Source organism: Sebastes umbrosus, chromosome 4 (assembly GCF_015220745.1).
Source record: "Sebastes umbrosus isolate fSebUmb1 chromosome 4, fSebUmb1.pri, whole genome shotgun sequence".
Classification (NCBI taxonomy): Eukaryota; Metazoa; Chordata; class Actinopteri; order Perciformes; family Sebastidae; genus Sebastes; species Sebastes umbrosus.
This window is the reverse complement of record NC_051272.1, coordinates 19,779,806-19,795,166: the sequence shown is the minus strand read 5'-3', so window position 1 is coordinate 19,795,166 and position 15,361 is coordinate 19,779,806. Positions and strand designations below refer to the sequence as shown.

Sequence of the window (15,361 nt, the reverse complement as noted above, 5' to 3'; positions counted from 1 at the left end):
CTGGTAGTCAGCTTTATCAAATGTAGCATGTCAACAAACGCTGGGGGCTTGTGACCAAATATCACGCAGATTTGTGGTATATTTGTGACCAGAGGTGCTGGCAGAGTGGCCGGATTAGGAGGATCAGTGGGTGTGTCAAGGCTGGCATCAGTCAGAACTTTTAAAATCAGTGAGCTTCCTGCATAAGATTGGCAAAAAAGAAATGCAAAAGATTGGCCAGCCACTAAAGTACCAAATGGCTGCAAGCAGGAAACAATCCACATGCTCCAAAAATATTACTTTTTGAATAGCACAAGGTCACCACAGTTAATCCGCAACGGCACAAAAATAGGCTCCAAAGTATTAAAAATGGAATAAATATTTCTCTAATTGACCCAACTGTTAAGGTGCCCTTGAGAAATGTATTAACTGCTATGAAATTGTAATCATCATTCACTTTTCCTTCCATAAGAACATCGGCCCATAGGCTAGGGTGCAGCACTAGCGTTGTATGTTGTTTCATTTACTTAAAGTGGTGTTATTATTGGCACCGCTGTCCCAAAGACAACCGGATCGCTTTCCGTTTTCCTCAGAGTCTAGCAAATACCAACAACACAGGACACACTGCATTTTGTTATCCACAGTTACTGCGGTTGTTCCACCGTCCACCATTTCCGCTATAGGGATAGGAGCTGCAAAGAACTTACAATGACACTCTGGGGATAGCTAACAAAGCGCTATGCTCTTCCTGTTTTGGTTGCACAATGCTTGATACACTTCCTTTGTGCCATAAATCAAGCCTTCATTATCCCGGGAGATCGTACCCAGTGGACAGAATTGCATAGTGAAAGTGAGGCTTATAGGGAACCAATCTAAACGTAGATGGTGTCATTATTCTATGGCCAATACAGTACGTTATGTAATCAACATTTATTTCATAATGATAAGTTAAATGAACAGCATGTAACATATCGGGGGATCTATTAGCAGAAATAGAATATAATATTCATAACTATGTTTTCATTGGTGTATAATCACCTGAAACTAAGAATTGTTGTGTTTTCGTTAGCTTAGAATGAGCCCTTCATATCTACATAGGGAGCGTGTCCTCTTCACGGAGTCCGCCATGTTGCTCCGCCATGTTTCTACAGTAGCCCAGAATGGACAAACCAATCACTGGCTCTAGAGAGAGCCTTTCACGTTTTTACATTACCTGAAGTTCACTGTAGTTCTCTGATACGCTTGTGAAACTGCGGTAACGTGAGACGCGGAGTGTAAACCCGTGGTACCGCCAGCCGCCATCTGACTTCCGTTTCTCCTAAAGTGGCGTTATTACGGTAAGGACGGGGAGGCAAACGGCATAACCACAGTTTTGCACTCAGCGGCTCACGTTAACGCATTCTTGGAAAGGGAGGAGTGAGTGAAGGGGTACTCAGTTGGTTGCAATCTGCAACCACAACACAATATGTCGCTAAATGCTACACACTGTATCTTTAAAGCAAAAAAAAATGTCTATTGCCACTTTGAAGCAACATTTTTGGAAATACCTCAATTTGGTTTTCGAACAAGATATAACTAACTTACTTAATTAGTGAGCTTTAGGGGTGCTGGTAGGCAGTTTTTGCTGCCTTTGGACAGAGCCAGGCTATCTATTACCAACTGTTTACTGTCATTGTGCTAAACTAACCGGCTGCTGCTTCATATTTATCGACATGAGACATGAGAGTGGTACTGTGTCAATCTTCTTATCTAACTCTTGGCAAGAAAGTGAATAAGTGTATTTTCCCAAAATGTCAAACTATACCTAACACCTTCTTAGTGTTGCTTGGTCAGGACAGTAGGTCATAGTTGTTTTCACTGTCCAAAAGTAACAGCATTTGTTACAATAATCCCCAAATCAAACTCCAAAATCCAGTGTAAATTGCTGTAGAGCAGTTTATCCAGTGATCCAGATGAGGTGTTGTCAGTTTGTCGCTCTCCCAACGTGCTGCTGCGAGCTTTTTTCATGGCCACCGACTGTGTGTATGCTTCCTTTAAAAAGAAAGATTGATCCATCTCACTTGGAAACAGAGAAATGATGAGTCATTTTCAAACCGAGGAAGCTGTTGTTTCGATGATCAAAGGGGTAACCTTTGTCTTTTCTTCTCTGTAATTTAAAGTAGTTATGTCCTCCACACATACAACTCTCTGAAGGGTGTATTTATCAGAGAAAGCTCTACAGAGAGGAGTGTGAGCCAGTGTGGTAGACGGTTGTTGACAGTTCCCAGATGTGAATGTGTGTTACTATGAATGTGGTGTAAGTCATGCAAGCTTAGGGAACCGTTTAGAAAAATAATTTATTAAACGCATATAGTATACAGCCTCACTGGAACATTAAAATACGTTGATTTTAATTACAGCATTTATAACAAATACTGCAGATGTGACCAAGGAAAGAACATCCATCGTGGTGCTTTCAGAAAAATATTAAGAATTTTGAAAAGCTCCATCATAACATCTGTCTAAAAGCTTTTTTCTATGATACTCTCAGTGCTTTTTCCCCAGACGGAGGGTCACTGTGTGGGGCTCGTATGAGATCTGAAGCCGGCTGTTACAGAAGTGGCTGTGGCTGATGAATGAAACTGATCATCTAACCTGACAGGAAGTGCTTATATAACCTTGTGATATTATGTAACTTACTCACAATTCGATCTGCTACAGGATGTCCATTGATGATTCTTAAGTTTTAGTTTGTAGATTGTTGGAAGATTAGGAACATCAGGACATGTTTTCCAGCCAATACACAACTCGCGCCAGGGATGGTCAGGACTTCACATTCTTTATTCTCTGTAGTCAAAACACTCTTACTCCTCGTCTCACAATCACTCTGTAGAGAGGATTTTAACAGCACACTCTTTATATTGCAGCAAGATGTTGCCTTGTTTTTTTGTAGCAGAGCAGGTATTGCCATTTTTTCAGGTCAATAAGAATAGTACAAATTCAGTGGAAGCAAGAATCCCCACTGTGTCCCCAAATCTCAAATACCTACCCATGCACCTGGAGCCTTTCACCACACTTTATTTTTCATGTCAGGCTTTGGGCACTAAGTGGCTTGCTCCCAGTGCAAAACCAAACTGAGCACATTCATCATTCCCTCCTTTTTTTTATGGCCACTCAGGTCCATTATTTTAGGTAGTCAAGTTTAGTGACGCAATTCTCATCCTCCTTGCAAAATGTGTTTAACTGGGTGCACACGCTCAGGATGATGAATGTCACCGTATATTTGTGTGTCTTAGTCTCTGCAACGCTTGTTTTTACTTGCGATTTGTGTTGAGCTATTATGCTCATTTTCAGGATCATACATGTATTTGGGGTTTCTACTAGAACATGTTAACATGCTTTAATGTTCAAAAAACGCTTTATTTTTCTCATACCGACTGTGCTGCAGCACCTCTTTTCACTCGCTCTGTCTGAAACGCTCTGATTGGTCAGCTGGCCCTCTGTCCTGATTGGTCAACCGAACCAAACTCTTCAGACAACGCTCCAGCTCCGCCCTAACTAGCTTTGTTTGAGGGCGTAACAAACTAGCCACTAGGGCTCTCCCGATTCGATACTATCACGATACTTGGGTGCCGATTCAATGTGTATTGCGATTTTAAGTATTGCAATTCGATATTACGATTTATTGCGATTTTTGTTAACTTTTTAAACACTAGACCATGGGAAAAATTTGAATCGTACACTTCTAGGGACTTTTAATTTGGAAAATATCTAAATTAATACAGTATACATGTTTGATTTTCAGCATGTATGTAGTCAGAGATGTCCTGAAGTCAAATATATCAGTCATTGTCAGGCATTAATTATAAAAAAAAATTCCAGCAACCCAAAAATCAAAGAATAAAGACATGTCCCTCACAAATTAGTGGTATTTTCTTTTTAATGTATAAGGGACATGTCATGTTTTATACTTCTGGTGAATGTAACCCAATCAATCTTATTTCCATATACTGTATGTATGTATGTTGTATATAGAGTTCCCGTTGTTAACACCTTATTTTGAAAATTGGACGTAGTCACACGAGTATACTTGCGTTAACTTCGCCAAGTCTAGCCATGCTAGCTCTTCCATCAGGTCCGGTCTCTTTAAACATCCATGGTCAGCTCCATCAGGGCCGTTTGAATGCATTTAAGTTGAATGTCAGTATATGGGTGCTCTACTGTTGTAGCGTCGGCTGATTTGACCACGGAGATGAGAGTGACAGTTGGCTTAATGTTACGATACAATAACGTTTCCTGTCCGTGACAGAGTTAGCATGCAGCTTTAGCCATGATGTCTAGCTCTGCTTTTCCTGCAGTGTGTGAAACCCAAAGTGTTCCCATACTTTACTGTATGTGTAGTGTTTACCACTTTGGATTTAATATGTGAGGGTGCAGGTCGTATTTATGCGGAAACTCCCTGGGTATTCAACGTGCAACATATCGCATATACTTTAAAAACACTTTTTAAACACCTTGTATGGCAAGAAATACTACGTCATATAGATTTAGGGGGATGCCACTGAATTTTGGCATTGAAATGATTTGCTTCATAGCCGAAAACACAAGAATCTTTTGTCCTGCCCCTTTAACTGTGATGTCATACTAATGTTCAGCTCCCTACAGCCCTGACGTGCTAGAGGTAACGCAATAGGCAAAGATTTTTTCCGCCGTTTTGGCTCGCGGCGGTCGGCTGGTTTGTTTTGGTTGAAGAACGGACGGAACGTATATGACGTCACGTTACTCAGATTACAACAATAAAAGCGGTAACTAGCTTTTACCTCTGCATAGACTCAAATGAAGCAAATATATAGATTCTGGCATTAAAAAATTTGATTTCAAAATCGTAAAAAAAAAAAAAAAAATCAGTATTACAGAGGTGAATCTATTTTTTTTCCCTCCCCTACTTGCCGCTAGGCAGGTATTATGTAAATGTGTTACTTGGTGACATCACCACGTGACAGAAGAAAGGGCAGGACTTCAAGCAAGGCGTTTCAGGCAGTTCAGGATCAGTGTTTCTATGTGGAAGAGTAACTCCCTTTGGCCTATAACACATTAAGTACAAAAGCATAATAGGTTCCCTTTAAAGTTGTAGAAGACGCACACAAGTTGTTTGTGCTTGCCCGCATGCGTGTTTGGAGATGCTGAGACCAGACAGATGTTCTCCAGCAGCTATATTCTTCTGAAACCCCCTCTGTAGCAAACCCCTAAATCAGCCTGCAAATGAGCTGAGAGACAGGTGTTTACATCTCGTCCTCACAGCAGGCATTAAGGCAGAATATAGGAAAGAGGAGAGGGAGGAGAAGAAGAAGAGAAGATGTAGAGGAGAGGAGTACAATAGTGGTCTGTCCAGAAACATTCCATCAGCCGTCCCACAGGACGTCTCCTTGTCTTTAAAAGAGATTAACTTGCTCCCAGTGCTGACCATGTGTCAGATTTGTCAATAAATGTGTGGATCATCACGTGTGCAGGAATGCCCTCACACCCGCTGAACACATGGCTTTTGTCCTTTTGCAGACCAATAGAAAAAACTGCATAAATACAGTGACTTATCTGATACGACTAGGAAAATGAAATGTGAATTCTTCGCTGTTCCCACAAGTCGAGGCGAATGAAAGGTGTTCACACGTGTTGTTCAGGTCAACCTCTTGCCACTTAGCCAGTGTAAACAGAATAATTCAGGGTGCCTGGCAGCTGGTGTCAAAGTGAATGGGACGTCGGGGGAGAAAAATCAGATAACATTCTTTGGGGAAAAATGCAACTCCTGAGCTTATTAGATAAATTTGTTGGCAGCCAAGATCTGACCTGTGTTTAGTTGTGGTTGTTCAACTGCTCTAGGCTCAGCAATTAAGAGTGGGTTGTGAACTTTTCCCTTTACCCTGCAAAAACAAGGAGGCTCACACAAGGCTGGTGCATTCAAAGCAGACCGGCAGAAACAGACGATGGCTGTTGGCCATCTGAGGGGTCAGGAGTGAGGAAGTCAAAGGTTGGATACTAGCTGAGACTTTGCTAATGAGTCCATTCATTATGTATTGCACAGCTGTTTCTGAACCTCATGTTGTTGTTCTTTTACTTTCATCTAAAAGGCTGTCAACTCCTCCTCACGTTTTTGCTGTCTCTGAGCTAAAAGGAGCCATATAAGGTGGAAAGTAAAGTCTTTGATGTGTGAGTGGATGTAAGTGTGCACGTGCGTGTGATGCAACACTTATAATACACTTTACAAAGCTTGGCAGAATCTCAGTCCGGCACTGTGATTGAATATATGCCCTATGGTAGTGGTCCAAAGTAAATTGTCTATTGTTTTCTTACTTTCATATTGTTGTGTTTGGGTACTGTTTATAGGTATCATTTGTTGTACTTTGTGCCATGTTTGTTTTTCCCTTTGCACTTTTGAAACATGATTTGGTTATGGCTGTGTCCTCATATAATACCTTCTCTGTAAACTGCTGGACAATTGCTCCACATCATTTTTGAATGCAGACTGTGTTTTCAAATCAGTCTTTGTTGTATCAGCCGTAGCTGTTGCTGTGATATAATGTTTTATAGTAAAGAAAGACTAGTGGTGAAAGACGTATTCAGATCTCTTACATAAAGGAACAGTTTGTACTGTAGCATTTAGGGGGATCTTTTGGCAGAAATGGAATATAATATTAATAAGTATGTTTTCTTTAGTGTATAATCACCTGAAAATAAGAATTGTGTTTTCGTTACCTTAGAATGAGCCGTTTATATCTACATACGGAGCGGGTCCTCATCACGGTGTCAGCTGCCATATTTCTACAGTAGCCCAGAACGGACAAACGAACACTGACTCTAGAGAGGGATATTCGCGTTTTCGCATCAGCCACTGTAGTTCTCCTGCACGTTTTGCACATGGGAGAGGTTTAAGTTGGTTGTGTCGCCAAATCCTACACACTGCACCTTTAAGTTAAAGTAGCAATACAGCAATGCAATAATACTCCATTACAAGTACTGCGTTCAAAATGTTACGTAAAGAATTTTTTTTTTATAATTACCAGCAAAATAATAATTATAACAGTATCAAAAGTGAAAGTATTCGTTCTGCAGGCGAAATGGCTCCATTTGTGTTATATTATTATATACTATGATATTAAGAGTAACTTCATATCAGACTAAAAAGCAGTGTTTAGTGTGTATATCTAACCACAGTCAGCATCATCAATGTAGTTGCATTTGGCCAGAAGTGTGCTCTACTGCACTTGTAAACACATCTAACAATGAGCTATCAGCTTTCTGCTGCAGGCGAAAACAACACTGATGAGACTGAGCCAAAACAATAAAACAAAAACAATGAGCTAAAGATGCCAAAACACTCTGTAGAGATGAGGGAAGATGTAGAGTCAAGTTATAATTCTCTGTCTGTTTCTATCTATGGGCAAGACCTGTCACATTACACATAAAAACCCCAACATTTCCTTATTTTGCTGCTTCGTAATAAAAGCTTTTAAATAACAAAATAACGGGGGACTTTTACTGTGAAGAATATTTAGGAAATTAAATGTTCATCTCACACACCTTCAACCGGGTAGCCCTATTGTAATGGAGATGCAAACTCATGCTGTGCTGGTCTGATGTGCCGAGTCAAACCGAGTTGAGTCAAGCCAGCACATGTGTATGGAAAAAACGGTAAAAGTAATATGACCCATTGTTTATATAAAAAAATATTTATTAGTGCAACTTGAAGTACAAATACCTCAGAACTGTACTTAACAATCGTATTAGACTAAATACACTTTGTCTGTTTCCACCAAGAAAAGAGTTAAAACTGTTTGTCTTCATGCAAAAACTGCTGTATAACTTCAGCGTAGATTGACTTCCAGTTCTGTAGGATAAACAACACAAGTGATGCCAATGTCACCGTTAACCACATTACGTCCTCACACGGGAGTTGTTGACATAGTTTACGCACCTGCTCTTCACGCCTGCCACCGAGAAGCTGCATAATATCACATCCAGCCATTAATTAGCATCAGCTCCCATTAGCCTCAGCAGCAGTGATGTTTATTTTCTCCTTCCTCTGTCACCCCACAGTCATCAGGCACCACCGTCATGGTGGACATAGCAGTGATGGGAGAGGCACACGGACTGATTTCAGACCTGCTGGCTGACCCTTCTCTGCCCCCCAACACCTGCACCTCACTGCGGGCCGTCAGCAACCTGCTGACCACCCAGCTCACCTTCCAGCCGCTGCACCGGCCGCGCCCTGCCCTCCTGCTTAGCCCCAGCGATGCCTACATCTTCTCCGACTCCGAGGAGGGACCGGAGAAAGGAGAGAAGACATCCATCCATAAGGTAAGGACATAAATGTGTCATGATTTACATGTAACTGGTAAGATATGCAGGAAGTCTAGATGAAAGTGAAGATATTTCATCCCAAATATCAAAAGTCAGTCGTAAAACTTTTTTTTTTGGAAACCACTGAAATATTCCTTAGATGGAAATGCAGTCCACTTTATTAAGGCCAAATGATTTATACGCCACACAGCGCTCCACACACATGTTAATCTTTTAGCCCGTGTTTCAGCTAATGAGTGCTTCCTGCTCTCGGAGCTTTTAGCATCTAATGAAGGAGTGTATTTTCATAGAGTTGAGTGAAGAAAAATAGAGCGCGTCTACTGCTCCGAGCACTGTTCTCCCTTTCATAGCCACAGCTGTGTCAACATGACAGATGTGCAGAGCCAGACAGTGTGTGTGTGAGTGTGTGTGTGAGAGTGTGTGTGAGTAGAAGAGGAGAAGCAACATGAAGGTGAACGCATCTCTCAAAAGGTCACAAAGAGGGACGAGTATGCGTCAACAAAACTGGACCCCCCACCACAATTATGGATCCTGTTATAAATCTGAGGGAGATACCTGTCCCAGCTGTCTTGGTAGCTGGCGTGTGGTCGATGGCTGCTACGCCATCAAGCCGATCGCTTGGCTGACAGGTGTTTTTTTGTTTTTACATCGTCTGAACTTTGTAAAAGTAGCTAAGACAAACTGCGCCCGTGGAGCGGCCGTGTGAGGCTGCACTCATTAAGACTCCCCGGAGACGACGTGCCCGGCTCTAACTGCAGGAGAATAGCAGGAGGAGTGAAGGTGGTTAGTGTGCGGGAGTGGAAAGCCCTGCGCTTGCTTTTCTGCCTCCTGGCTAAGAGTTTGATGTCCATCGTGGTGCATGCTGATGCCTTTCAAGCCCTTTTCCGAAACCCCATTTTCTGTGCAACACGGGGCATGTTCTCTGTGCTGCAAAAAGCCACTGCATTAGAAGCACATACTGTACAAAAACATGAACAAACAAACTAAAACTAATTAGGAAATAGTTGAAGTTAAATTGATCAAAACAGTTATAGAGATAAGTCCAGTTATAGACTTCAATCAACACTGACAGCAGCAGGCATCAGCTGTACTTTCTCTTTTCTTTTTTTTTGTGAGGATGGCCTGGTTTTTGCCAAGCTGTTGCCGATGGTGATGTGTGTGTGTGTGTGTGTGTCTGTCATGTGTGTTTCTGCTTTTGGAGTGTGTCTGCAGGGCTTTCATTAGAGAACGCAGCTATGGTGCTGCAAAATCATACCATAGCACCATTATTCCACTTTCAAAATCAGGAGTTAAATGCATATTTTAGTATACACTATACAACACATGTTTGTAATACATTATTCTAATCATGACACCATCATACACAGGATGTTGTGTGGTTCTGTGGATCTGCATATCTGCAGTTTTGTTTACTTAAGTGTGCTTTGTCGTGTGTGTACATATAGTATAGTATGTGCTGATTGTGCATGGCTCTTTCGTAGGTATGTGTGTGTATTTGTTTGTATGCATTTGCCTTCACAAATTGGTTCATCTGCAACTGAATTCAGCACATGCTAAAATCAGGCAATTTTGATGGTATTGCCTCCAGAGTAACTGGAAATCAGTGAAATGTCCACTAAAGTGACCTAAACCGACGGCGTGTATGACGGTGTGTGCCTGCGCTGACGCCTCGCTGTGAATGGGCTCATTCAGGATTCTGAGGCGATCTTTACTAGGTCACCCTGCAGAGGACTGAGAGAGAGAGAACGCCTGCCATGTTTAGCGCTGCTGTGCCAAGCTGCTGCATGGCACCGAACAGATGGAGGCGTCACAAGGGCACAGACCACTGGGAATCCCAGAGACGGAGCAAAGAAAAGACAGATAAAAGAAAAAGACTGAGAGAATGAAACAAAGGAAGACTTACAGAGAGAATGAGAGGCAGAGTCCCTATGATGAAATGTGTCTGTGCAACGCAATACTGACATTGTATCTAATAATGAACCATGAGGGGCATCGTTGGCACAGCTGCATGCCAGTATCCTCCAGTCAGTGTTGATTCTCTTTGGATCCAATGAAGGAAAAAATTAACGTGCCTCATGAAAGATTTTGCAGGTTATATCAGCTGCATCATTTGTTTCATCTTGGGCAGATTCAAGAAAAACAACTGTCTCATCTGGATGATCAATTTGACTACAGACAAAGCGAATTAGCATTAACCTTATCTCACAGGTGGGAGTACTTTTAAAGCCAACACAACTACAGCCATGTTTTATTATTATTCCTTCGGTTACTTAAGGGTGAGAATTTTATTCATTTATAAAAAAAGTGATGAGAAGGGTTTTCCTGTAGTGTTAACTGTGTTTGTATATTTCCTGTGTGTGTTCAGCGTCTGAGGCGGAGTCTCCACCCTGGTCTTCTGAGGAGGATCTCTTCCACGTGGACCACCACCACCTCCGCCACTGGCCTGCCCACCATCGAGCCCGGGCCCGTCCGAAGGGACCGCAGCGCCAGCATCAAACCCTACCATGAAGCACTCACCTGCAGGTACCTGAGCTACAGCTGAATGACAGCATACACCTCTCCTATCCTCAGAAACCTACTTTAACTTGTGCTCCAATTGCAGATTTAGCAAATGCAGTTCCATTTTTACATTATTTTTTGTATTATTATTTCCTTCTTTAGACGAAGTTATATGGAAAAAGTTTGCAAAGCCTTGAATTTTGTATTTCAATATACTAATTAGATCCTACTGTGCAACATTGTACTGTATATACAACTATGGTACGAATTCTTTAACCCCTTACCATTCCACCCTCTCTTTAGAGGTGTAAGGGACAGGGGATGTTCAGGGGGAGATAAATAGTCAACAGTAGATGTCACATAGAAGTGGTGTACATCATCTGAAAGCTGGGAACCTGTAGATTAATTTGAGATGCAGCTCAGCGCTGTGTCTGAAGTTGTTGTAGTCATTAATTAAAATTAAAAATGTATTAATAAATGAATCAATCAATTAAATGTAATATTGAAAGTGTATAAGGGTTTAGAACATGATAGAAATATATGATGGTCTTTCCCATACTCTATTATGTCTCATAAATTGTTGCAGCAATTTTTGGGTTGATACCATTTGTTACACAGATTTGGTGCTAAATTTGACTTTTTTTACCATTTGAGAATTGATCAAAATGATCAATAGTCCCTCCGAAATACCGCATTAAGACACCAAGACCTTGAAGAATACTAAAGAAAAAGCCATGCTGTGATTTGGCGACAGAAACTTTTGACATTTGGAGATTTCTGCAAGAATTGCATTTTTCAGCGATTGAATGGCAAGCACTTCTGTCGTGTAAACTGCTCAGAAACCCCCATATTGTTAATCTCTTAGGAAAGCTCATCCTCTGAATGCCCTAGGTCTCTAGTTTGTGACTATAAAGTTTCAAGAGGCTGTGATTATCCTAGAGGTCACTACAGGTCATTTTATACAATGAAGTCAAATTTTTAAAAATTGTCTCACAACAATGAAATGGCTACTCTGGGGACTAACATCATCACACATGAATACAATTGGGCTCATTGGATCTGCAGTATAAATGTGTTTCATTCACATATCTTGAGGTCAGAAGTCAAGGGACCCCTTTGAAAATCACCATTCCAGTTTTTCCTCTCCAAAATTTAGTAGCGTTATTTAGCGATCTTCCCGACATGCTACTATGACAAGTCAAGTCAACTCAAGTCAATTTTATTTGTATTGCCAAAATCACAAATCACAAATTTTCCTCAGGGGGCTTTACAATCTGTTCAGGATACGACTCCCTCTGTCCTTTACAGTGCGACCCTCTCATCGGATAAGGAAAAACGTAACCAAAAAAAGACCTTTTAACAGGGAAAAAAAATGGAAGAACAACAGAGAAGGGTGTGCAATAGATGTCGTGTGTACAGAGTAACAGCAAAATGAAAATACAACGTAGACAATCCATATGACAAAAAAAAATAATACATATAATGTGAACATATGTGAGAAGGTGGATCCAGGGAGATGTCAAGCAACTTCCCGGCGTTGCCAAACAGAGCCTGAGAACACGACCTCCTCTCCACGCCAGATAGATAGAGCCAGAGCAACACAACCTCCTCTTCACCACAGTTCGTACGAGTGGATTCCTTAGGTTTTCTAGTTTCATATGATACCCGTATCTTCCCACAGCAAACTCTGAAAGACAGGATAGCATCTGGATCCGCCGGCAGGCCGTCAGAGTTTTAAAGGGTAAAGGAGGACTCTTACAATGGCTACCACAGTATGACACATCACTCTGAAGGGTTTAGAGGTTTATTCCCAGCACTGTGGCTGTAGTTATACCAAAGACAGAGTGAGTGAACAGTAATGGTGCAGCAGTTCGGAAGAGGATGTGTGTGCATGGGAGCCAGAAAGGAAATATGCCCCAAAGGCGAACGCATTAACCTGAATAACTAAGACACTCACATCAACTCTCAGCACACTGCGCTAAAGATAGCACGAAACACAGAAGTATCTTGGTTCTATATGCATGTGATATCGTTTTTATTTCTTGTGGGGGTTTTTAACACATATACTTTTATTGCAATAAAATCATAAATCGGTACAAAATGTGATACAAACAGAGAAAGAGAACAAGGAAGGAAAAAAAAAACATGACTCCATCTTCATCTTTCACATATACATGCATACACACATGTATTTTGCATAATTTTTAGGGGAAAGATGTGGGATAGAGAAGGTTGCAGGCTGTGTGTGAGTGATGATGAGTGTTTGTGTGCATTAGTGGGTTTGTGTGTGCATGAAAGCATGTACTGTATTTGTGTGCTGGGGTTTATGCTTGGATGCATTTTGTTTTGCAAAAGCCGTTGAAAAATCTGGCCCATTGTGTTCAGACAGGACTAATACACATGCAGTGAATCAGTAGAAATGTCACGACTCAACAATGTTGAAAACAAAACAAATAACTGGGTTTGTTTCTGCTGCCTTTTGTTTTGCTAGTAAATCACATTGAGGCATTAAATCTAGAATAAACACAGGTTCTTAATTTATTAGAGTAGTTATGATTACTAAGTGAAATATTTCAGCATAATTTACTGTGATCAGTGCAGAGATTGCATTCCTTACAATTACGTTGTGATTACTGTGACGTTATGTTTGGATAATCTTAGTACAGCTCATGCTTTTTGATTCAGATTCAGCTTGAAAATCTTCAGCTGTGCATGTCTGCACATACTTAAATATGAGTTATCGTGCATACAATGATGCGGATGCACAAGCGGTACCAGACAGCACATGCTCCCTGTCGTTAAAATATTAACTCTCTCTCAACAAGAAAGAGTCTCTTCGTGTTTCATCTACCTGATTCACTTTCTCCCTTGTTGAGTTTCTGTCACGGGCATGAAAGTCCTCTCATGGAGATCAGCGTTTGTCTGCAAATACAGACGCTTCACTGCGTCTCTGGGCTGCCAGGCAGCGTCGCGGATGCTTGTCGTGTGCAAACTAGGGGGACATTAATACAGTAGTGTAGGTTTGTCTATATATGTGTGACGTGTTGTTGTACAAAGTTAGTTTATTTTTCAAATATTGCAAAAGAACTTTTGTCAGATCTCTAAACTGAAGCTGGAGCTTAATGAATAGAAGAATGTCAGAAAGTCATGTCTGATGCCTGACTCAAAGACGCGCTGGAAACAGATTCAACAGATGATGATCTCCGTGTTGTTCAGTTGCATTTGTTTGGAAGTGTACGTACAGAAATACAGAACAACAATAGACAGATCTTGTTTTTCCCTTTCTATATTTAAGGCTAGTATTAAGAAATATTTCATTCTAATACATGAAGTTTTATTTCCAAAATAAAAAATACATCTCATGAGTTACTTAGTTTTCACTACAAGCTTTATGTCTGGAACTTGAGATTCAAATCAGCTCGCTCACATACTTACTGTACTGGACCAATCAGTGAACTTTTAGATAACAACTAACACGCCGCTTTAAAATGAGGCATGACTCTGCAACTGCATGGCCCATTTCCCGCTTCAGATTAATTTAGAAATGAATTATGGGTGGATAGTTTTGCAGACATTTGATGTTTCCAGAAGAGTTGTCATGTTTTGTTTGTTTTTTTTAGTTTGTAAATTAGAAGCAAAGACCAATCACAGGGCAGGAGGTGGTTAGTTTGTCCAATCAGGTCAGGTGTACAAAGGGTTTATGTTGGTGACTAAGTCAAGGAGGATACTGGCTTATTGTACTGAGTATAGCTTGTATATACAGTATACTCATGCTGCATCTATCCGGACGGATCATGTGACACAGTAACTGCACAATGTATTCATCTTAGCTATTGTCAAAGTAATGTGTATGGAACATGAATCGACTCTTCTGCAGACATCTGACCTGCTCCAAGAACTACTGCAGTGTGTTTAATATACAAAATACTGCTTCCATAAATTCACTCTAAGACCAAAAGTATGTAGACACCGCTGCCTCCTCATATTTGTTACAACATGCAGTGATAATTTAGACCATAGTTTGCTTCCAACTTTGTGACAACAGTTTGAAGAAAGCCATTTCCTGTCTCAGCATGGCAGTGCCCCCGTGCACAAACAGGTTTCCCTGCACAAAGCCCAGACCTTAACCCCACCAAACTCTGTTTGGATGAATATGAATGCAGACTTATCTCCCAACATAGTGCCCAACATAACTGATGCTCTTGTGGCTGAATGGGAGAAAATCCCAATAGTCTGATTCCAAAATCTTGTGGGAAGCCGATATAAAGCAGATTCATGTTTTGGAATGAGATGTTTAACAATCACATGGGTCACGTTCAGGTGTTTGATCAAGTACTGTGTTCAAGTTTCCATGTACTTTTGGCTATGTATCGTATGTTGTCATCAAATCAGTAACAAAATATATAAAATACAATCTGTCCATCTAGCCTGCTGTAGGGGTGAACTTCTAAGTGATTCATAGCAAACATATTCTTTGAATTGTAGAGATGCTTTTGAAAGAGCTCTTTGTGACATCCTCATATAACTCATACTAATGATAAAGCACTTA

At 40.9% G+C, this 15,361-nt stretch overlaps 1 protein-coding gene across 2 annotated transcripts in view; it reads left to right on the top strand.

Annotated features, from left to right (window-relative positions):
- The window catches only part of LOC119487150 (cGMP-inhibited 3',5'-cyclic phosphodiesterase A-like), an 89,242-nt gene that overhangs the window by 55,138 nt on the left and 18,743 nt on the right, over positions 1–15,361 (top strand). For both annotated transcript variants that reach the window (XM_037767813.1, XM_037767814.1), the window contains exons 3-4: positions 8,050–8,310; positions 10,679–10,836. In XM_037767813.1, coding sequence (XP_037623741.1) covers positions 8,050–8,310; positions 10,679–10,836 — 419 coding nt within the window. The remainder of the gene's footprint in view (positions 1–8,049; positions 8,311–10,678; positions 10,837–15,361) is intronic.